This window comes from Amblyraja radiata, chromosome 30, assembly GCF_010909765.2.
Source record: "Amblyraja radiata isolate CabotCenter1 chromosome 30, sAmbRad1.1.pri, whole genome shotgun sequence".
Taxonomy (NCBI): Eukaryota; Metazoa; Chordata; class Chondrichthyes; order Rajiformes; family Rajidae; genus Amblyraja; species Amblyraja radiata.
In genome coordinates, this window is record NC_045985.1 from 26,362,086 (window position 1) to 26,386,666 (window position 24,581).

The window sequence follows — 24,581 nt, forward strand, 5'->3', positions numbered from 1 at the left end:
AATCATGGCTGATCTATCTCTCCCTCCCAACCCCATTCTCCTGCCCTCTCCTCATAACCTCTGACACCCATACTAATCAAGAATCTATCTATCTCTGATTTTAAAATATCCACTGATGGCCTCCACAGCCTTCTGTGGCAAAGAATTCCACAGATTCACCACCCTCTGATTAAAGAGATTTCTCCTAGTCTCCGTCCTAAATCAAAGTCCTACAACTCTTAGGCTATGATCTCTAGTCCTGGACTCTCCCACGAGTGAAAACATCCTCTCCACATCCAAATCCAAAATCAACCCAACCTCTCCCTGTAGCTGAAACCATCTAATCTAGGCAGCATTCTGGTAAACTACCTCTGCACCATCCCCCATGTAATGGGGCGACCAAAACTACACACAATACTCCATATGGGGCTTAACCAGAGTCGTATACAACTGCATCATGACTTCCTACATCTTGTGTTCAATGCCCCTATACATTGAAGTCAGACACACCACACGCCTTCTTTACCACCATATCTGCTGGTGCTGCCGCCTTTAGTGGGCTATGGACTTGAACTCCCTGCGGTTTAGCTGGACTTTACACTGTGCTGCCTTGCAGAGACGATGTCCACACCGACCGTGGAGGTCAGCCGCAACTCGTCGCATCTCACGCTGAACTGCTCCACCGTCAGCGGCTGCCCCGTCACCTACCGGTGGGAGCGGCGATCGCAGGATCCCGGTGTGGGGAACGCCACCTTCCCCGGAGCCGTGCTGTACCTGCCGGACCCGGGGCAGCACACCTGCACCTGCACCTACACCTGCGTCGCAGAAGATTGCTGCAGCCGCCGGGTCAGCGACTCACTCCCTGCAACGCTGCTCTCCGTCGCCCCTCCCATCTGCCCCCCGGACACCCCCTCTCTCTCAGCTAACTTTGTGGGGTGATGCTGCCCCCTAGTGCATGGGATGGATGGGCCATAATGTCCGGTCACTAACACAGGACCTTCTCTCCCTCTCTCCCTCTCTCCTTCTCTCTCGCAGGAACAAGGAGCGTGACGGTGTGCGACCGGGAGTGTTGCAGAGTGTGGACCGGTGTACGTGGGGGGTCACAGTGCACCCCGTTGCTGGGTGATGGGGAACAAGTTTGCTGCTGTCCCGTCTCTGTGTCAGATGTGAGCCCCCTGTCCATGGTCCCAGAGCCCCCCAGCCTGACACTGTGGGGACGTGTAGGGGGAGGGGAGATCACTGGACAGATGAAGATTACAGACTGTATGAACTATGAGGAATTGGGGACCATGGTCACCAACAAGCCGTGATGTCAACGATTGGGGTTTGAAGATTCTGTCCGTGTTCTCCGTCTCTTTGTCTTTTCTCTGTATTTTGTAAATTCCTAGCGCAGTACAATGTCCATGCCGAACATGATGCTTTTAGACTTTAGAAACACAGTGTTACATTGTAAAAGTTCACAATGTGAATGACTTGTAAAATATACCATCAATCTGAACTAAACTTGTTACAGCACACCACAGGACAACGGTGATTAAGGTGGTCCATAATTGTAGTGCTATTTTGTACCGTTTTGGCGTAATTTCAGGAACTCCGCACAGACAGACATAGAAACAAACAAGATGAGAGTTTTAGTCATATTTAGATGTGTGGGCAAGTTTTACTTTGTTACAAAGTGATGGGAGCCTGGAACACGTGGTCAAGGGTGGTGGTGGAGGCAGATATGATAGTGGTGTTTAAGAGGCACGTGGTTATGGGGGGATTATGGATCATACAGGCAGATTCGATGAGGTTATTTTGGCATCGTGTTCAGAATGGACATTGTGGGCCGAAGGGCCTGTGTTGTACTTTTCTATGTTCTATAAGAAGCTTGTCGTCAACTTTACCAAAGTCTATGTATACAACATCTATCCAATCCCCATTGACTATTGTTGCATCTGTTGCTCTTTGGGAAACTGTAATTTATAGAAAATCTGACTATTGATGTAATGGATGTTTGTTCTGCACGTTTTTGTGCAGCTTGTGGTGACATTGTAACATGGCTTTGCACATATTAAATCAGATTTATTATAACACCCGCTGCCTGTCATGTCAGCCTCTGCCTGATGTAACAAAGGCCATTGGTGTTGGTTCATTATTGTATGTGTACATAGATCCAGTGACAAAGTCCTATCTCAGTGTTATCCAGTTAATACAACAGGTAGGATTGACATATAGTGAAAGAATGGATCAACGGCTTGTATTCACTGGAATTTAGAAGGATGAAAGGGGTCTTCTAGAAATGTGTAAAACAGGTTATAGACAATAGGTGTAGGATTAGGCCATTCGGCAGCACCACCATTCAATGTGATCATGGCTGATCTTGCCCAGTCAGTACCCTGTTCCTGCCTTCTCCCCATATCCCCTGACTCCGCTATCTTTAAGAGCCCTAACTAGCTCTCTCTTGAAAGTATCCAGAGAACTGGCCTCCACCGCGCTCTGAAGCAGAGAATTCCACACTCACAACTCTCTCTGTGAAAAAGGCTAGATGCAGAAAAAATGTTCCCGATGTTGGGGGGAGTCCAGAACCAGGGGGTCACAGTTTAAGAATAAGGGGTGGGCCATTAGGGAGTGATGAGGAAATCCATTTTTCACCCTGATTTAGGATGACCAGCAATGATCATATTGAATGGTGGTGCTGGCTCGGAGGAGGAGGTGGAAGGTGGAAGGAGGAGGGGGGGGGGGGGGATAAAAAGAAATGTGGGAGGCGGGGATGGGAGTTGAGCGCGGGCGTGTCAATAAAAGACGGTGGGAATGATGTGTGACCCCGGGGAGGAGCTGGTAAACCCGGTGGGTCGGGCAGAATCTGTGCATCAGGCAGGTTCCCGACCCCGAGCAATGACCATCTCACCGCCCCACAGACGCTGCCCGAGTCCCTGCAGCCCGGTGACGTGAGAGAGGGGGAGATGGCGGCGAAGGTGAGAGGGATTTGGGGGCTGATGGCGAGGGGGTGAGGGTTGTGGGGTGAAGTTTGAGGGTGGGGGGGGGGGTGTGAGCGGGGAGCGGCGACCCAGTTAAGGACGCTGCAGCGTGTTGACATGTAATTGCCCGTGCCGCGAGGGGGCGTGAACTAAACCACTTCCGGACCAGAGAGGGTTGAATTGTAGATAGACACAAAAAGCTGGAGTAATCATACATAGAAAATAGGTGCAGGAGGAGGCCATTCGGCCCTTCGAGTCAGCACCGCCATTCATTGTGATCATGGCTGATTGTTCCCAATCAATAACCCGTGTCTGCCTACTCACCATATCCCTTGACTCCACTAGCCCCTGGAGCTCTTAAATCCTTCCAGTGATTTGGCCTCCACTGCCCTCTGTGGCAGGGAATTCCACAAATTCTCAACTCTCTGGGTGAAAACGATTTTTCTCACCTCAGTCTTAAATGGCCTCCTCTTTATTCGAAGACTGTGGCCCCTGGTTCTGGGCTCGCCCAACATTGGGAACATTTTTCCTGCATCTAACTTGTCCAGCCCTTTTATAATTTTATGTTTCTATAAGATCTCCTCTCATCCTTCTAAACTCCAGTGAATACAAGGCTAGTCTTTTCAATCTTTCCTCATATGACAGTCCCGCCATCCCAGGGATCAATCTCGTGAACCTACCTCAAAGGGATGTCCTTCCTCAAATTCGGAGACCAAAATTGTACACAATACTCCAGATGTGGTCTTACCAGAGCCCTATACAACTGCAGAAGGACCTCTCTCCTCCTATACTGAAATCCTCTTGTTATGAAGGCCAACATTCCATTAGCTTTCTTCACTGCCTTCTGTACCTGCACACCAACTTTCAGCGACCGGTGTACAAGGACACCTAGGTCTCACTGTACCTCCCCCTTACCTAACCTAACCCCATTGAGATAATAATCTGCCCCCTTGTTTTGCCACAAAAGTGGATAACCTCTCATTTATCTATATTATACTACATCTGCCCACACACTCAACCTGTCTAGGTCACCCTGCAACCTCTCAACATCAACGCAGCGGGACAGGCAGCATCTCAGGAGAGAAGGAGTGAATGATGTTTCGGGTCGAGACCTTTCTTCAGTAGGTTGATTTGTGTTTGGCAAATAGTGTTTTATGGGAGCCAGACCCAGGTGCGACAAGGGGTAGATGCGTTTACGTTAAATTGGGGTGGAATGTTTTTGTATGCATTTCCTCCCTTTTGTCTGATCAGTAGGTGTCTACAGAAGATCAAACAAGATTCTGCTTCACGATTGTTGGTGGTTCCAGATGGCCCACACAAACATGGCATCCATTGGTGTTAAAAATGGTGACTGAACCCATTATGAATGTCTTTAGACAAGAACACCTACTTGTGCACCCTGTAACTGGTGAATTTCATCCTTTACATGATCATATTGATTTATTGATTTGCAGATTCTAAAAAGACCATATGTTGGAAGAAGGCTATCAGATCGCTCTATGGATGTAATTACAGGATCATGCAGGGATAGTACCCAGAAGCAGTACATCTCTTACATTAAGAAATGGGAACAATTTGTTCAACACAAAATATTTCTTACGACACTGCAGACACTTCAGATGTTATAGAATTCGTGTCAAAATTACATTTTGATGATAACTTAAGCTATAGTGCGATCAATACAGCAAGGAGTACTTTGTCGGCATACTTATCGAAACCATCGGAACGTGAAGTTCTAGGATCACACCCTTTGATTTGTAGATACAGGTACACAACCTTTTATCCGAAAGCCTTGGGACCAGACACTTCTCGGATTTCGGAATTTTTCGGATTTCGGAATGGAAGATTTTTAGCATAGATTAGGTAGGCAGCGCGGGCGGCTTGAAAAGTCTGGAGCGGCTGCCTCCTCCCCGGAGACCGGGGAATCATTGTAAATCATTGCTTAAATGTTAGTCAGTTAGTTTGGAGGGATTTTATGTGGGGGGGGGGTGAAGGGGGAAACTTTAATTCTTAGTCCCCTACCTGGTCGGAGAGGCGGGGAGCGGGCAATGCCTTACCGGGTCGCCGTGCAGTAAGCTCCGGAGCGCTGTGGCCGCCGACTCCCAACATCGCAGAGCTGTGGCTGCGGGCGTCCGGCTGCGGGCGGCGCCGGTTGGGGCACCGACCCCGGCGAACTCTACCACTGGCTGCGCGGCGCTCCAAATCCAGCGCCGCCCGCGGCCGGACGCCCGCAGCCCCGCGATGTTGGCAGTCGGCGGCCACAGCGCTGGGATACCAGCGGGAAGAGGGCAATGCCTTACCGGGTCGCCGTACGGTAAGCTCTGGAGCGCTGTGGCCGCCGACTCCCAACATCGCGGAGCTGGGGCTGCGGGCGTCCGGCCGCGGGCGGCGCTGGATTTGGAGCGCCGCGCAGCCAGGGGTAGAGTTGCCGGGGTCGGAGCTACAACCGGCGCTGCCCGCGGCCGGACGCCCGCAGCCCCAGCTCCGCGATGTTGGGAGTCGGCGGCCACAGCGCTCCGGAGCTTACTGCACGGCGACCCGGTAAGGCATTGCCCGCTCCCCGCCTCTCCGACCAGGTAGGGGACTAAGAATTAAAGTTTCCCCCTTCACCCCCCCACCCCACATAAAAGCCCTCCAAACTAACTGACTAACATTTAAGCAATGATTTACGGATGTTTAAGTGTCTCCCTGCTCTCCGGGGAGGAGGCAGCCGCTACAGAGTACAGACCTGGGTTGACCGTGGGTCGTTTCGGGTCAAGTTTGGTGCCAAACGCGAGCTTTGGTGTGCAGACGACATCCTGGAAAAAATGTCCGGTTTTCGGAGCTTTTGGGTTTCCGGAACTCCGGATAAAAGGTTGTGCACCTGTACATGAAAGGCATCTTTAATGCTAAACGTCCCATACCGAGATATACGGAAATCTGGAATGTGAGGGATGTACTATCGCTACTTAGCCACTGGGATCCCATCTCAAATTTGTCGTTAGACAAAATTACGATGAAAGTAGTCATGTTAATGGCTTTAGTCTCAGCCCAAAGAGTACAAACATTACACAAGTTAAGGATAGACAGAATGGGAATTAATTCAGAGGAAATTACATTCTATGTCTATGACCTGCTAAAACAGAGCAGACCAGGAGTCTTGTGGTGTAAATTGGGTTTTTCAGCATATCCTTCAGATCAAAGACTTTGCGTAGTTACATATTTAAAATACTACATTGAAACTACCAAACATCTGAGAGGTGCAGAATCTGCATTATTCATCAGCCATAAAAAGCCACACATAAAAGTGACAACACAAACAATTTCAAGATGGCTGAAGAAGGTGCTATTGGATGCAGGAATTGATACGGACAAATTTAAACCTCATTCCACCAGGGTGGCGGCAACATTGGCGGCCAAGGATTTGGACGTGCCAATAGACCATATCCTCACGGCCGCAGGATGGGCAAGTGAAAGGATGTTTCACAAGTATTCTCACAAAGAAATTGCAGACCCTGGTGTATTTGATGGTACTGGGTTGAATTCAGTAAAAGATGTCCCTAGTGATTAAAAAGGGACACATAATGTTTATCATAATATAAACCATTAATTAATTAAACCTGTATGATGGTTTTGCATGTTATTAACTGTGTTCACTCATAGAGTCAAGCAAAATGCAGTGATACGCCAGAACTCAATCTACGGCCTGAAATCACAGAAGCTTTAAAATCTTCACGTAGTCACACTCGTGACTCCGAAGTAAAATAGTAAGATTAAACGAGAACTTACCAGTTTGAAGTTTGATCTTTATTTTTTGAGGAGTTACGTCGAGAGACTACGTGCCCTCTGCTCCCACCCTAATAAGATCAAAGGTAAGTTAAGTTTGTATCACGTAGCTTACTATTGTGCTTCGGAGTATATCATCTGTGATTTCACACCGCTGCTTTGAAGTTTGACACGCGTGCGCCTGGACGGCCTACTTCTTCACGTAGTCCCTCAATGTTAACTCCTCATAAAATAGAGATCAAACTTCCAACTGGTAAGTTCTCGTTTAATCTTACTAGTCTGTGGAGGACTCAAAAATTGTGGATAGATGAGAAGGTTGTCAAAATCTGCAGCAGGATGCAGGGTAGATTATTAAAACCTTATTTGCATTCAGGGATATCAGATCAAGAGAGTGCATGTTTATCTTTAGAGCAAGGAGTTTTAAAGTGGTTCTGAGTTGGAAGTTTTCTTTACACTGAGAGTTGGTGATATGTGGAACATGCTACAGAGGAGGTGGTGGAATAAGATATAATCACTATACTTAAGGCACTAGGTGATGTGTAGAAGAATAGCGATGTAATGTGAGCAAATCGATTAGTTGAGCTGGGGAAAAGGTGGTCATGGACGTGATGGGCCGAAGGGCCTAATTCTGTAATGTACAACCATGGCTTTTTAAGGAAGGCGGGAGAGAGAAAACAGGGAATTATAGACTAGTTAGCCTGACATCGGTGGTGGGGAAGATGCTGGAGTCAATTATAAAAGATGAAATAGCCGCACATTTGGATAGCAGTAACAGGATCAGTCCGAGTCAGCATGGATTTACGAAGGGGAAATCATGCTTGATTAATCTTCTGGAATTTTTTGAGGATGTAATTAGGAAAATGGACAAGGGAGAGTCAGTGGATGTAGTGTACCTGGACATTCAGAAAGCATTTGAATAGGTCACACATACGAGTTTAGTGGGCAAAATTAGGGCACATGGTATTCGGGATAAAGTGCTGACATGGATAGAAAATTGGTTGGCAGACAGGAAACAAAGAGTAGGGATTAACGGGGCCCTTTCAGAATGGTAGGCAGTGATTAGTGGGGTACCGCAAGGCTCGGTGCTGGGACCGCAGCTATTTACAATATACATCAATTATTTGGATGAAGGAATTCAAAGTAACATTAGCAAATTTGCAGATGACACATAGCTGGGTGGCAGTGTGAACTGTGAGGAGTATGGTATGAGAATGCAAGGTGACTTGGTCAGGTTGGGGGAGTGGGTAGATGCATGGCAGATGAAGTTTAATGTGGATAAGTGTGAGGTCATCCAATTTGGTATAAAAATCAGGAAGGCAGATTATTATCTAAATGGCATCAAGTTGGAAAAAGGGAAAGTACAACGGGATCTGGGGGTCCTTGTTCATCAGTCTATGAAAGTAAGCATGCAGGTACAGCAGGAAGTGAAGGAAGCGAATGGCATGTTGGCCTTTATAACAAGATGAGTCAAGTATAGGAGCAAAGAGGTCCTTGTGCAGTTGTACAGAGCCCTAGTGAGACCACACCTGGAGTATTGCGTGCAGTTTTGGTCCCGTAATTTGAGGAAGGACATTCTTGCTATTGAGGGAGTTTTACAAGATTAATCCCCGGGATGGCGGAACTGTCTTATGCTGAGAAAATGGAGCGGCTGGGCTTGAACATTCTGTAGTTCAGAAGGATGAGAGGGTCTCTTATTGAAACATATAAGATTGTTAAGGGTTTGGACATGCTAGAGGCAGGAAACATGTTCCGATGTTGGAGGTGTCCAGAACCAGGGGCCACAGTTTAAGAATAAGGGGTAAGCCATTTAGAACGGAGATGAGGAAACACTTTTTCTCACAGAGAGCTGTGAGTGTGAAATTCTCTGCCTCAGAGAGCATTGGAATCTGGTTCTCTGGATACTTTCAAGAGAGAGCTAGATAGGGCTCTTAAAGATAGCGGAGTCAGGGGATAAGGGACAGAAGTTTAGGGGTAACATGAGGGGGAACTTCTTTACTCAAAGAGTGGTGGCTGTGTGGAATGAGCTTCCAGTGAAGGTGGTGGAGGCAGGTTCGTTTTTATCATTTAAAAATAAATTGGATAGTTATATGGACGGGAAAGGAATGGAGGGTTATGGTCCGAGTGCAGGTAGATGGGACTAGGGGAGAATACGTGTTCGGCACGGACTAGAAGGGTCGAGATGGCCTGTTTCCGTGCTGTAATTGTTATATGGTTATATTATATATGGGGAGAAGGCAGGAACGGGGTACTGATTGGGGATGATCAGCCATGATCACATTGAATGGCGGTGCTGGTTCGAAGGGCCGAACGGCCTACTCCAGCACCTATTGTCTATTGTCTATTGGCTCTCGGCTCCATGAGCACTGAATAACTGAGTCTCCACAGCCCGGTGGCTGTGCAGGGAATTCCAAACGTTCCCCAGTCTCTGCTTACAGTAATGTCTCCTTATCTCTGTCCTGCATGGTGCAGCCCACATTCTGAGAGGCCGATTAGGAAAAAGATAGATGCAACAAGACCCGAGTGTCATGGTACACCAGTCATTGAAAGTAGGCATGCAGGTGCAGCAGGCAGTGAAGAAAGCGAATGGTATGTTAGCATTCATAGCAAAAGGATTTGAGTATAGGAGCAGGGAGGTTCTACTGCAGTTGTTCAGGGTCTTGGTGAGACCACACCTGGAGTATTGTGTACAGTTTTGGTCTCCTAATCTGCGGGAAGACATTCTTGCCATAGAGGGAGTACAGAGAATGTTCACCAGACTGATTCCTGGGATGTCAGGACTTTCATATGAAGAAAGACTGGATAGACTCGGCTTGTACGCGCTAGAATTTAGAAGATTGAGAAACTTACAAGATTCTTAAGGGGTTGGACAGGCTAGATGCAGGAAGATTGTTCCCAATGTTGGGGAAGTCCAGAACAAGGGGTCACAGTTCAAGGATAAGGGGGAAATCTTTTAGGACCGAGATGAGAAAAAAAATTTGCACACAGAGAGTGGCGAATCTCTGGAATTCTTTGCCACGGAAGGTAGTTAAGGCAAGTTAATTGGCTATATTTAAGAGGGAGTTAGATGTGGCCCTTGTGCCTAAAGGGATCAGGGGGTATGGAGAGAATGCAGGTACAGGATACTGAGTTGGATGATCAGCCATGATCATATTGAATGGCGTTCCAGACTCGAAGGGCCGAAAGGCCTACTCCTGCACCAAGGGCCACATCTAACTCCCTCTTAAATATAGCCAATGAACTGGCCTCAACTACCTACTGCGGGAGAGAATTCCAGAGATTCACCACTCTCTGTGTGAAAAAAGTTTTCCTCATCTCGGTCCTAAAAGATTTCCCCCTTATCCTTAAACCCCTTGTTCTGGACTTCCCCAACATCGGGAACAATCTTCCTGCATCTAGCCTGTCCAACCCCTTAAGAATTTTGTACGTTTCTATAAGATCCCCCCTCAATCTTCTAAATTCTAGCGAGTACATACCGAGTCTATCCAGTCTTTCTTCATATGAAAGTCCTGCCATCCCAGGAATCAGTCTGGTGAACCTTCTCTGTACTCCCTCTATGGCAAGAATGTCTTTCCTCAGATTAGGAGACCAAAACTGTACGCAATACTCCAGGTGTGGTCTCACCAAGACCCTGTACAACTGCAGTAGAACCTCCCTGCTCCTATACTCAAATCTGGCACCAATTCCTCTTCTGAGTGATTTTCCCCATAATCTTAATTTTTCGATCTATCAAATAGTTATTTTTAGCCAAGTTGCACATATCCAATAAATCAGCTTTTCACCACCATCTTGGGCACAACATTCCAGATATTCACTGCCCTCTGAGAGATGCAACTTCTACACATCACATGAGAGGCCGCACTGGAAGAACTAGCCGATGGAATACAACATTTACCTGAAGGTCACAGACAGAGGATGTTGGTAGAGTGTCACTTTTGAGACTGGAGACAGAGTCCACTGTTGTTCCTTATTTATATACACGATTGGGTGTGTATGTAGGTTGCACCGTTAGTCAGTTTGCAGATGGAACTAAAATTGGTGACATTGTGGAGAGTGAAGAAGGTTATCTGAGAGTAAATGGGATCCCTGTGAACTGGGACACTGGGCTCATGAACGGCAGGTGGGATTCATTCATGTGAAGGTGAGGTGATGCACTTTGCTGAGACAAACCAGGGCAGGACATACAAAGTAAACGGGGAACTTTATAGAACTGAGAGATCTCGGGCTGCAGGTACACAGTGCCATGGAAGATGCAACAGTGACAGGCAGGGTAGTGAAAAATGTGTTTGTCACTCATGCTTTCATATGCCAGGATATTAAATACAGCGTTTGACACAATAAGGTTGTTAGCAAATTAGAGAGGGTGCAAAAGGTTTTACGATAATTTCATCAGGTCTGAAGCCAAGGGCTGGGATATAAGGAGATGTTGGACAGGTAAGGATATTTTTCTTTAGAGCACATCAGAATGCTTTTAAGGTGAATATCCACACTATTTGACCCAAGGTAGGAGAGTCTAAACCTCTGACTCAATGATGCTTCCCAGCTGATGAGTTTAGTGGGAGATCAAATCTCCAATTTTACTTCGGAGTCACGCGAGTAACCACGTGAAGAAGGGCCGTCCGTCTGCGTGCGCGTCATTACGTCTGAACGCAACGCGCACAACGGACTGGAAGAGGCACTGTGTCCTCCCAGCCGTTTGGATTTAAAAAAGGCGGCAGGTAAGAGAAGCTGAACTACTTACTCTACGCTTTCTGATCGAGCTTGAAAAAATATTTGTGTTTCAGAGCCCCAAAAATGTCGAAGAGACGGTCTGCGGGGAAACCAGCTGCTGAAGACCGCAGCATTCCCAGTAACGGGCGACGGTAATTTTCACCGACATTACCGCCGGCATCAGAACCGGCAGCAGCAGACTTGGTGCAGGAGGAAAGCACCGTGGTGCTCCCGGCGGGGCGTAAACCCACCCATAAGTCTGCCAGACCCATAGACTCGGATGAGTCCGGGGAAGAGGGATACCCTCCCTCACGAGAAGCGTCCGAGGACGACTCCCCCAGATGGAGCAACTTGTGGAGAAGTTGCTCCACAATGATAAGCTCCATCGGAGGGAGCGATATCAGCACGAGTCCCCTCAACAGACCTTGCCAGCAGCCTCGTACACGGAGCAGCACTATATCTTCCCCATTGAAGGTTCCCCATTCTTAGTATAGAAGTTGGGATGTAATGTTAAAATTGTACAAGGCATTGGTGAGGCCAATGCTGGAGTATGGTGTACAATTTTGGTCGCCTAATTATAGGAAGGATGTCAACAAATTAGAGAGAGTACAGAGGAGATTTACTAGAATGTTGCCTGGGTTTCAGCAACTAAGTTACAGAGAAAGGTTGAACAAGTTAGGGCTTTATTCTTTGGAGCGCAGAAGGTTAAGGGGGGACTTGATAGAGGTCTTTAAAATGATGAGAGGGATAGACAGAGTTGACGTGGATAAGCTTTTCCCACTGAGAGTAGGGAAGATTCAAACAAGGGGATATGAGAATTAAGGGACAGAAGTTTAGGGGTAACATGAGGGGGAACTTCTTTACTCAGAGAGTGGTAGCTGTGTGTGAATGAGCTTCCAGTGAAGGTGGTGGAGGCAGGTTCGATTTTATCATTTAAAAATAAATTGGATAGTTATATGGACGGGAAAGGAATGGATGGTTATGGTCTGAGTGCAGGTAGATGGGACTAGGGGAGAATACGTGTTCGGCACGGACTAGAAGGGTCGAGATGGCCTGTTTCCGTGCTGTAATTTTTATATGGTTATATTATATGGTTATATGGGGACTACTCAGAATCAGAATAAGGAAGCACAAGGGGGGAACATTCCCAGGGGAGAATGGAGGAAGTATCTCTACAATCATCCAAGTTTGATATTACCACATCACTGGGTGCTCCCATGGATGAAGACCTGGCAAGTAACATAAATTACTTAGCATCTCACCAACTCAAAGAACTGGTCATGGAAGAAACCATGAACAGGTAACCCCCAACTTCTAACTGTGCTTCCCTCAAGGTTCAAGCAGTGAACCATGTAATCTGGGGACAAATTGGTCCTTTCATCAGGAACCAAGAACTAAAGTTCCAGAAAGTACTAAACCTGCTGGGGTCTGGTATTACTTCATTTACAGGAGGTGTGGAAGGAGGCCTCCCCACTGACTGGGAACAAGACACTATGGCGCTACTATGCAATACCCGCTTCAAGGTAAACTGCATTCTGAAGGATGCAATTAAACCAGCAATCAACTTGAAGTTCGCAGCTCTTTGTAAAGCCAGCAATATCCAGCCCGCAAACTACCTGTTCGGGAAAGACCTGCCGAGACAGGTACGGTATCTGGATGATGAGGCAAAGACCTTTCGTCTCATAACCAAAGGTCAGGCTAACCCTAGGGGTCCATCAACAAGATTTCACCCCTACAGCTCTCGGCGTTTCACACCTAGAGAGCCAGGCACCGGAAGAAGACCCACACCTGAGTCAAGGTTTTTTTTAGGGGCAGGCCCCAGCAGGCCGACAGCGAGGATGTGGAGAGAGCAACCACCAGCTCAGCTCCCCAAACCTCGCGGACGAAAACCAGTGCCATACCGCCAGTAACAACAGAGGTAAGGCATGCCAGTTCCTTAGGGAACATTCCAGACGAACCTCACTTAGGGAGGAAGGTTAAAATATTTCTTGAGAGAATGGTGTTGGGTCACTAAGGATCCGTTTGTACTGCACAGTATAGAAGGATTCAAAATTGAGTTCAATTTGAATTCATCACCACCGCCAACACATTCCAATATTCGCATATATGTCTTCTCCCAAAAAGATACTATGGATATACAGAAAGAAATTGAAACATTATCTGCCAATAATGTCATTGCGAGGTCACATACAGAACCTCACCAATTTATATCCAATACTAGACTAAGTGGGACCCGTTGGGTCCCAGCATCACACGGGAAGGCTGGTCACCAACGCAATATTCCACCTCTCCACCAATTCCAATACCGCTCGCGGGGGGGGCTGTCTGTTGCGCTAGTATGGGTGTTGCGGGCTGAAGGTACTGGTTTCCAGAGGGCTAGTATAGACATTGTGGGCCGTATGGATGCTTGGGCAGGCATCCAATTGTTGCAACGATTTTAAAAGCCAAGCCAAAGCAAACAATTGGGCAGCAGCCACCCGACAATCAAAATTCATTTTGTGAACACAAACTTGTTAAAAAGGAGAGGCAAACAATTGGGCTGCAGACACCTAACAACCAAAATTCATTTTGTGAACACAAACTTGTTAAAAAAGGCAAGGAAAACAATTGGGCTGCAGCCACTAGACAACCAAAATTCATTTTGTGAACACAAACATTTTAAAAAGGGCTGTAGCCACTTTACAGCCGCATCGAGGGGCTCACCGTGGAGTAGACATGCGTTCATTGTTATTCGCAGCTCAGAGAGCCGTGACCCTCTCGCTTCCAGGTCTGGCAGAGACTGAGTGAGGCACGACACTTCCTGATTTTATAGTCCCTCCCCATGCCGCCAGCGGGGGCAGCAGGGAATTTTGTAAAAACTTTAATATCTCTCTCATTTTTCATCGACGGAAAAAATCCTCTGCACTCATACGGCGGAGGGGGCTCTGAGCGAGGTGGCCAAAAATGACGGCCGTAGGTGGCGGCGTTCTCTTGGAAATCGCAGCACAGTTGGCCAAAAGCGGTCAAGATCAGAGATTTATTAATATAGATATTACTATAAGAGAAGAAAGATGGAGGGGTCCGCATCATTTTGCATCTTACGGAACTCAATACATATGTGCAATATAAACACTTTAAAATGGACAATTTTGGACCAGCAACTCAGTTGCTTTCCAAAAATGGTTATATGGCATGCATCGACCTCAAAGATGCATACTACTCGGTGTCTATTCACAAAGAGTATAGGAGATATTTGAAGTTCAGCTGGATGGGTCAATAATGGCAATACAAGGCTCTGCCAAATGAGTTGACATCAGCCCCTAGACTGTTTACCAAATTACTGAAACCAATTCTGGGGCTGCTAAGATCTCAGAACCACATAGTCATGGCATATTTGGATGACATTTTTATCTTTGGAGTCACCAAAGAATTGGCAGAAGTAACGGTCAAAGCAACCAAAACCCTGTTTGAAAGACTTGGGTTCCTCATCCATCCAGTTAAATCAAAATTGACACCTACCAGGGTAATTGATTACCTAGGATTTACTATCAACACAGTAACCATGTTGGTGACTTTGCCTAGGGGCAAACAACAAGATTTGAGGAAAGCCTGCAATGATCTGATAGAAAAATACAATCCAACTATCAGACAGACAAACAGCAAGTGTAATTGGCAAATTGGTAGCTGCCTTTCCTGCAGTATGCTACCGGCCTTTGCATTACCAGCATTTACAGCGAGCAAAGGAACGAGCACTGAGATTACATGCAGGCCAGTTTGGCAAACCTATGCGGTTACCAGCTGAGGCCATTGTTGAACTACAATGGTGGAAGGCAAACATAAGACTCAGCTCAAGGGAAATCTTGCTTGAAAGCCCATCAGTGTTTCTCCAAACCAACGCAAGCGGTTTAGGATGGGGAGCTACAAACACAGTCAGGAGCTGTGGTGGCAGATGGAATGAGCAGAAGTCTGCGATACTCCAACAATATGGAATCAATTACCTGGAATTGTTGTGGGCACAATATGGACTCAAGGCTCTCTGTAACAACATGCAACATGTGCATGTTCAAATTCAGATTGATAACTCAACAGCGGTGGCATATATCAATCACATGAGTGGTTTAAAATCTGTATCCTGTGACAGATTATCAAACCTCATTTGGCACTGGTGCATCGAGAGGGATATTTGGGTTACGGCAGTATATCTACCAGGAAGATATAACACGGTGGCAGATGCAAGGTCACGAATGTTTAATGATAACACAGAATGGATGTTGAATCGTGCAGTATTTAATGAAATAACTACACGATTTGGCACTCCAGATATGGATCTGTTTACATCTAGATTAAACCATCAGTTACCCAGATATGTGTCCTGGGAGCCGGACCCAGGAGCAGAGGCAGTGGATGCTTTCTCTCTAAACGTGGGAGGAATGTTTATGTATGCTTTTCCACAATTCTGCCTCATAAACAGATGCTAAAATCAAGCAAGACAAAGCTACAGGCACTTTAGTAGTACCAGATTAGCCTACACAAGCCTGGTTCCCGAAAATATTGGGAATCATAGTCCAGCCATTAATGGTGGTACCTAAAAGGAGAGATTTCCTAGTAAACCCAGTTACAGGGAGCAATCATCCACTATTTGACCATATAAATTTGTTGGTTTGCAGATTCTGAGGGGGCCATTTCAAGGTATTGGAGTATCCGAACGAACTGTGGATGTCATCACAAAGGCACTAATATTAAGAAGTGGGAAATTTTCTGCCATGCCAACAATATAACGTACAACACAGTTCAGATAACGGATTTCTTGGAGTTCCTATCAGCCCTGTACTATGACTACAAACTAAGTTATAGCGCAATCAATAGTGCCAGAAGTGCACTCTCCTCCTATCTGACGCTGGAGGCAGGGCACGGGCCGATAGGAACGCACCCCATTGTAACAAAATTCATGAAGGGAATTTCCAATTCAATACCTCCAAGGCCAAGGTACACGGACACATGGGATGTGAGCATGGTACTAACCCTACTTCGTCAGTGGGGACCGCCTATGGCCTTATCATTGTCAAAACTAACACTGAAGGTGGTTATGCTAATGGCTCTAATAACAGCTCAAAGAGTTCAGACACTACAAAAGCTACGACTGGACTACATGACCAACTATACGAATAATATAACATTCATTATAAAGGACCTGATCAAACAGAGCAGGCCAGGAATGCCAGGGATGAAGATCCAGTTCCTGGCATATCCAGAGGACCAACGATTGTGTGTGGTAACATATTTACACCACTACCTGAGAGTTATGGAGAACCTCAGAGGCTCAGAACAATCGGTCCTCATCAGCCACAAAAAACACACCAAAAGGTGTCAACACAAACTATCTCCAGATGGATAAAGGAGGTAATGGTGGTAGCGGGAGTAAACACTCATATCTTCAAATCTCACTCCACCAGGGCTGCATCTATGTCAGCAGCAAGAACGATGGACGTACCCCTTGATGACATCCTAGCGGCTGCAGGATGGGCGAATGAAAGAACGTTCCAACGCTTTTATAACAATCCCATAACCGGACCAGGGGTATTTGCTCGTGCCATCTTAAGTTCTGTTACCTAGTTTTCCCGCAGGTTGGGAGGGGAATCTATTAAAAATGTTCTTTTCTTTAAAGCATCAGTGTCTTTACTAACTACGTAATGTCTGAATGCTTTAATAATACGCTCATCCATGGTCAATCCATTCAGTGTGTGATGCCTGGATTCGTAACCGGCGTGAAATCACAGAGCTTTGAAATCTTCATGTAGGCACTCACGTGACTCCGAAGTAAAATAGTAAGATTAAACGAGAACTTACCGGTTTGAAGTTTGATCTTGATTTTATGAGGAGTTACGATGAGCGATTACGTGCCCACCGCTCGCACCTTCATACTATTAAGGCCATCTGGAAATTCTAGTTTTCTTCACAATCTTACTATTCTCAGGTCTTCATTTTTATCTGTGATTTAACACCGCTGCTTCGAAGATTGACGCGCACGCAGACGGACGGCCCGTCTTCACGTAATCACTCAGCGTAACTCCTCATAAAATCAAGATCAAACTTCAAACTGGTAAGTTCTCGTTTAATCTTACTATTTCCCTTCAGTCGAAAATACAATTAATCTTTGCATCTAGGCATTACTTAAAGATGTACAGGAATGAACTGCAGATGCTGGTTTAAACCGAAGATAGACTTAAAGAGCTGGAGTAACTCAGCGGGACAGGCAGCATCTCTGCGTGACGTTTTGGTTCAAGACCCTTCTTCAGACTGGTTAGGGATAAGGGAATCAAGAGATATAGGCGATGATGTAAAGAGATAAAGAACAATGAATGGAAAATATGCAAAAAATAACGATAAGATGAAACAGGCCATTGCTAGCTGTTTGTTAGGTGAAAACAAGAAACCAGTGTGACTTGGGTGGGGGAGGAATAGAGAGAGAGAGAATGCCGGTGCTACCTGAAGTTAGAGAAATCAACATTTCATACCATTGGGCTGTAAGCTGCCCAAGAGAAATATGAGATGCTGGTACTCCAACTGTAACTGCTCAGCAGGAAGACTCTGCAGAGGGTAGTAAGGGGAGCAGAGAGGATCATTGGCATCTCCCTACCCTCGGTACAAGAACTGTTCCAGAGCCACTGTCTGAAAAAAGCTCTGAGAATAGGACAAACTACACCCACTCCATATACACCTGGATCTCCTGCCATCAGGCAAGCATCAAAGCCTGGACTACCAGACTGCTAAACAGCTTCCTACCACAGGCTGTGAGGCTGCTAAGCAGTCACTCCACCTGATTCTGCGGCTTTGCACTGACATTTTAATAACTCTGGCACTGACCACTCAAATCAGCTGCCCTGGACATTTTAATGACTGTTTGTACTGTATTTTAATGTTGCTGTTTTACCTGCTTTTAACTATTTATACTGTTTCATCAGGGACTGGATTGTTTTTACTGTTATTATATGTGAAATGTTTTAAGTTTCATGAGTGGTGCTGTCTGGGAAACATCTTCTCATTTTGCACTGTACAACTGTTGCTTTGTAAGATGGGAATAAAGGTTGATTGATTGATTGATTGATTGATTGTGTTTAAACTCACTCTGACAATGGAGGAGACCTAGGACAGAAAGGTCTGTGTGGGAATGGGAAGGGGAATTAAAGTGTTCAGCAATTGAGAGATCAGGTACGTTCAAGCCGTCTGAGCGAAGGTGTTCAGCAAAACGATCGCCCAGTCTGCGTTTGGTCTCATCGATGTATAAGAGTCCACATCTTGAACAACGGATACAGTAGATGAGGTTGGAGGAGGTGCAAGTGAACTTCTGCCGAACCTGAAAGCACTGTTGGGGTTCCTGGAGGAGAGGAGGCATCTTCTGCGGTTGCATGGGAACGTACTGGGGAGGGAGTGGTTTAGGTGGGAAGGGATGAGTTAACCAAGGAGTTGCAGAGGGAATGGTCTCTGCAGAAGGTAGAAAGGGGAGAGATGGGAAAATGTGACTAGTGTTGGGATCCCGTTGGAGGTGGCGGAAATTTTGGAGGATTATGTGTTGTGGCAGCTGATGGGGTGAAAGGTAAGGACAAGGGGGACTATCTGTGTTGTGACTAGGGGGAGGGGGAGCAAGAGCTGCAGAGTACCGAGGAGACACGAGTGTGGGCCTCATCTACGATGGGAGAGGGGAACCCCCATTCCCTAAAGAATGAGGACATCTCTGATGTCCTGGTATGGAACACCTCATCTTGGCAGATGCGGCGTAGACGGAGGAATTGGGAGTAGCGGATGGAGTCTTTGCATTAAGCAGGGTGGGGAGAAGTGTAGTTGAGATAGTTGTGGGAGTCAGTGGATTTGTAATAGATGTCTATCGATAGTCTGTTTCCTGTAGTGGAGACTGTGAGATCAAGAAAGGCGAGGGAGGTGTCGGTGATGATCCAAGTAAATTTGATTGCAGGATGGAAATTGGTGGTGGAGTTGATGAAGTCCATGAGTTCTGCATGGGTGCAGGCGGTAGCACTGAGGCAGGCATCAATGTAATGGAGATAGAGTTCGGGGATTTGCCCTTGGAGGAAGTGGGAGGGTTCGAAGGAGAAATTGTTAAGAGTGAGAACCAACTCCGCTAGGCGGAGTAATGTTAGTAGAGGGAAATTGGATGGTTCTGCGGTCGAGGAAGAAACGGAGGGCTTTAAATCCTTCCTGGTGGGGGATGGAGGTGCAGAGTGACTGAACGTCCATGGTAAAGATGAGGGGGTGGGGAATGGACCAGGGGGAGAGGATGGAATTTATTAAAGGGACGAAGGGCATGCGACGTATCTTATAACCATATAACCATATAACAATTACAGCACAGAAACAGGCCATCTCGGCCCTACAAGTCCGTGCCGAACAATTATTTTCCCTTAGTCCCACCTGCCTGAACTCATACCATAACCCTCCATTCCCTTCTCATCCATATGCCTATCTAATTTATTTTTAAATGATATCAACGAACCTGCCTCCACCACTTCCACTGGAAGCTCATTCCACACCGCTACCACTCTCTGAGTAAAGATGACCTTGGATATAGGTCGGTGGGAATTGGACCAGGGGGGATAGGATGGAATCGAGGTACGTGGATATCATTTCAGTGGGACAGGTCAGTTGTATTTATGGATTTTGTGGGGAAGTTAAAACCGGGCTGTTCGATGCTGGAAAATGATAAGGTGTCAGGTGTATGGCTTAAAGATGTCAGAAACAAGAATAATGGAAAAGGTAAAAGCTTTACCTTGCTTGCAGTCATCAGATATTTCTTTGAATGTCATGTTGAACGAAACAGGGCAATGAAACTTTTCAATCGGCAAGGCTTCATCTACCACCGACAGTGGTTTGGCTTCATCACAAACCCTGGAAATATTTAACAGCTGGTTATAAACTGAGCATTAGAAATGTTTTGAGCTGTTCGACAAAAATTTACAATGTTTCCATCAAGACAATGTCCTACCTTCGCTTACGACCAGCTTCCTCCTGAAAGAAATAAAACACAAATCACAATTGACCCAGATGTACCGTCCTCATCCCAACATCGGGAATTTCACCAAATTTCTACAACCCTCTGATAATTCCCATTTCCCAACTCTAATCGCCACTGTCATGCAGACAGAAAGCGGATATTGCCGCAGGGATGTAGAACGATGGGGGAAAGCACAAGGAATGTTCATCAGAATGACACCATAACTGAGAGGATGGACCTTAATGAAAAGGCTGGGCAGGTCGTTGGATTTCATCTGGAGAAGATGTCAGGAATGATGAGCAGGAATTTAATATTACCGGTGGATTTAAATGTGTGGGGATGAAATGATATCTCAAATCGACGGGGAGACCAATAATCAAAGTTGAAATGTAACGAGGTCTTCAATAAATACCGAAAGGAATGCAGTCATGAGCACATGGACCTCACTTGCATTGAAGAGAGAGCAGAGATAAATTTAACAACAGAGATAAATGTAAGTGCATGCGGGATAAACACATTAGGGCTCCTGGAAGTTGGGGGTATTGTTACCGGGTCTGGAGAGTAGATGGGAGGGAGGGATGATGAGTGAAGCACAAAACTTGGTTGGATAGGATGGGCCGAATGGCCTGCCTATGATGTAGAATGGATGTCATTCTCTGGTGAAACAAGATTGACAAAACAAACAGAGCAAATTCCCTCAAGGTGACCACCCACTGCTGATGGGAACCGGATATAGATGATCAATCTGATGTGCGCGCCATGTTCTAGATTTCAATGTTAATCCCCACAATATGGTAATTGCTGATGTAGCCCAGGACTGAACTCCTCCTCTTTGCCCCATTCCCATTGATTACAATTCCCCTAATTTTCAAAATGTATCCTCCTATGGTTTAAATACGTCTAACATGTTAAACCTCTCAGTCTCTTGGTTGGAGAATCCCAGATATTCACTGCCCTCTGTCCATTCCGTGGTCCTTGGGATCAGATATAGGATCACCTGTCATTGTTCTAAACGCTACAGAACACAAACACCTCTCTACATTCCGGCCAGGCAGTCTTGAGATCCCATAGATTATACGGGAGGCCAATTAGTTTGGGAACAACAACAGCTGGAACAGATTAAACTTTTACCTTGTTCTGAATTACTGATAAATGCAGCATTTATTTCTGAAATGTCACCCACAATTTTGTGACTGTGCACTTTCACTTCGCCAAACTCACCTTCAGAAACACCACACAGTCTTTTTCATCCATCTGTTGCTGCAACTTTAAGAGTTCCTCCTGAATGGAATTTAAATTCTCTTGACTATCCCAAAGATTTGTCTCCATTATATTTAGAATCTTGTTCTCTTCCTCCCGGATATCTGCCAGTGTGCGCTGCTCTTTCTCAGTGAGAATCTGGTGCAGTTCAGCATACTGGAATGTGATCTTGAACTGAAGGTTGTGCGACTGTTTCTGTGAAATAAAAGGAGAAGATCAATATATAATGTCACTGATTGTGTTTCATCACAACTTTGACGGTGACATTTGCTCGGAACAGTTTTTATTTGCTTTGGTATTTCAATAGCTTCTCTAATTGCTTCTGTAATGTCGTGAGGGTAATCTTATAACCCATCAATCCTCTACCCCCAATACAATTCCCTGCTGCCTATTCCTTTTCACGTGCCCATTAATTTCCATTTATCCACCACCACCCACTTTCGCTGGGATAATTTACAGACACCAATTGAATCTGGAGGTGCCGCAATGTTCAGTGCTGGGACTCCAGTAATTTACAATATATATTTTGACGAGGGAATTAAATGCCACATCTCCAAGTTTGCGGATGACACAAAGCTGGGCGGCAGTGTGAGCTGCGAGGAGGATGCTATGAGGCTGCAGGCTGACTTGCATAGGTTGTGTGAGTGGGCAGATGCATGGCAGATGCAGTACAATGTGGATAAATGTGAGGTTATCCACTTTGGTGGCAAGAACAAGAAGGTAGCTTATTATCTGAATGATGTAAGAAGGAACTGCAGATGCTGGTTTAAACCGAAGATAGACACAAAAAGCTCGAGTAACTCGGCGGGAATAGGAATAGGAATACTTTATTGTCACATGTGACTAGGCACAGTGAGATACTTTGCTTGCATACACAATGTATACAAATAGCAGCCACCTGCGGCGCTGACAAAGTTACAAAGCACGCTGCTCCCTTCCACCCTCCCCCCCTCCCAACAGTTCCCCCCAAGCCGTGTCCCCATTGTTCTATGCCCCCCCCCCCCCCCCAGAGAAGGAATGGGTGATTTTTCGGGTCGGGACACTTTTTCACATTCAATTGTGTTCTATTTGGAAAAGGGAAGGTACAATGAGACCTGGGTGTCCTTGTACATCAGTCACAGAAAGTAAGCATGCAGTGAAGAAAGATAATCATAGCGTTGGTCTTCATTGGGAGAGGATTTGAGTTTAGTTTAGTTTAGAGATACAGTGCAGAAACAATCTGTTTTACCAAGCCAATTAACATTTACATTTACCAGGCCAATTAACCTACAAACCTGTACGTCTTTGGAGTGTGGGAGGAAACCGAAGATGTCGGAGAAAACCCACGCAGGTCATGGGGAGAACGTACAAACTCCGTACAGACAGCACCCGTAGTCGGGATTGGGTATTCGGCGCTGTATTCGCTGTAAGGCAGCAACACTACCGCTGCGCCATCGTGACCGCCCGAGGAGGTCAAGGAGCAAGGATGTCCTGCTGCAGTTGTACAGCGCCCTGGTGAGACCTCACCTGGAGTATTGTGTGCAGTATCATTCTGCTAATTTAGGGAAGGACATTCTTGCTATTGAGGGAGTGCAGCGTAGATTCATCAGGTTAATTACCTGGATGGTGGGACTGACATGTGATGAAAGAATACGTCTACTGGGCTTGTATTAATTGGAATTTAGCAGGATGAGAGGGTTTCTTAGAAAAAAATACACAATTCTTAAGGGATTAGACAAGCTAGATACAGGAAAAATGTTGCCGATGTTGGAGGAGTCCAGAACCAGGGGTCACAATTTAAGAAAAAGGGGTAGGTCATTTAGGACTGAGATGAGGAAAAAGTTTTCAACCAGAGAGTTGTGAATCTGTGGAATTACCTGCACAGAAGGCAGTGGAGGTCAATTCACTGGATGTTTTCAAGAGAGACGCAGATTTAGCTCTTAGGGCTAACAGAATCAAGAGATATAGGGGGAAAATAGGTACTGATTTTGGATGATCAGCCATGATTATATTGAAGGGCCGAATAGCCTACTCCTGTACATATTTTCTTTGCTTCCAGGACCATTGAACCAGCGTGTATTGGGGTCGTGGAAGGAATCCGACGCGGTCACAGGGAGAAGGCGTGAACCACACGGGCAGCACCCGAGGTCAGGATGAAACCCGCTCACCAGAACTAGGAGACAGCAGCATTACATGTGTCACTGCGCTGCCCTATTATTACACACATAACAGCGATCAAATCTACACAAGGTCAGGAAATCGAAACTGGGAAGCCTCACCGCAACGCCAGAAATCTTCTGATTCTGTTGCTGCTCCATTCGCTGGATTTCTGATTTCTTTTTTGTGAGAGACTGGATGGAAGATTTCACCTGATCCTGGGATTGTGTTTGAAAATCAGATAATTAAATTGTTGAACAATAAAGAAGGAATTAAAATGATGTGATTAAATTCAGTTTGCATTTACCTTGTATATTTGAACAGCTTCTTTAACCGGCATGAAGCGGTGATCTTTGTGTTCCTGCACATCTCAACAAATCACACAGATCAGCTTCTTGTCCGTTTCACAAAACAGCTTCAGTTCTTTCTGATGGTCATCGCACTGAAGTTTACTTTCCTTCTCTGTCCGATTCAGGCTCAGTGTTCGAGCTTTCTCAGACAGTCTCGCCAAGGCCCGACTAACCCCGAGGGTGCGGTCTGTAAACTCCTCTCTACATTCCGGGCAGGAGTTTCTCGCCTCCCTGTCCCAACTCTGTGTGATACAGAAGCGGCAGAAGTTGTGCCCACACTCCAATGCCACCGGATCGGTGAAGAAATCCAGGCAGATGGGACAAATTGCCTCCTCGGTTAAACTCTCGACCTGGTCTTTCGCAGCCATTTTAAATTCTCCACTTCCTGGTTCAAAACGCATTCCCTTTCGCGCAGCGCAATCGCGAGTGTCTACTGCACAC

General features: G+C 46.1%; 1 protein-coding gene across 1 annotated transcript in view; it reads right to left on the minus strand.

The window, feature by feature from the left end:
* Positions 1 to 24,131, minus strand: part of LOC116990046 (E3 ubiquitin-protein ligase TRIM39-like) — a 35,866-nt gene extending 11,735 nt beyond the window's left edge. Inside the window, exons 1-4 of the mRNA XM_033047571.1 lie at positions 23,913 to 24,131; positions 21,616 to 21,849; positions 20,386 to 20,408; positions 20,170 to 20,288 (exon numbers count right to left, since the gene is read on the minus strand). Of these exons, the coding sequence (XP_032903462.1) occupies positions 20,170 to 20,288; positions 20,386 to 20,408; positions 21,616 to 21,849; positions 23,913 to 23,951 (415 nt within the window). The 5' untranslated portion in view covers positions 23,952 to 24,131. The remainder of the gene's footprint in view (positions 1 to 20,169; positions 20,289 to 20,385; positions 20,409 to 21,615; positions 21,850 to 23,912) is intronic.
* Positions 24,132 to 24,581: the final 450 nt, after the last annotated feature.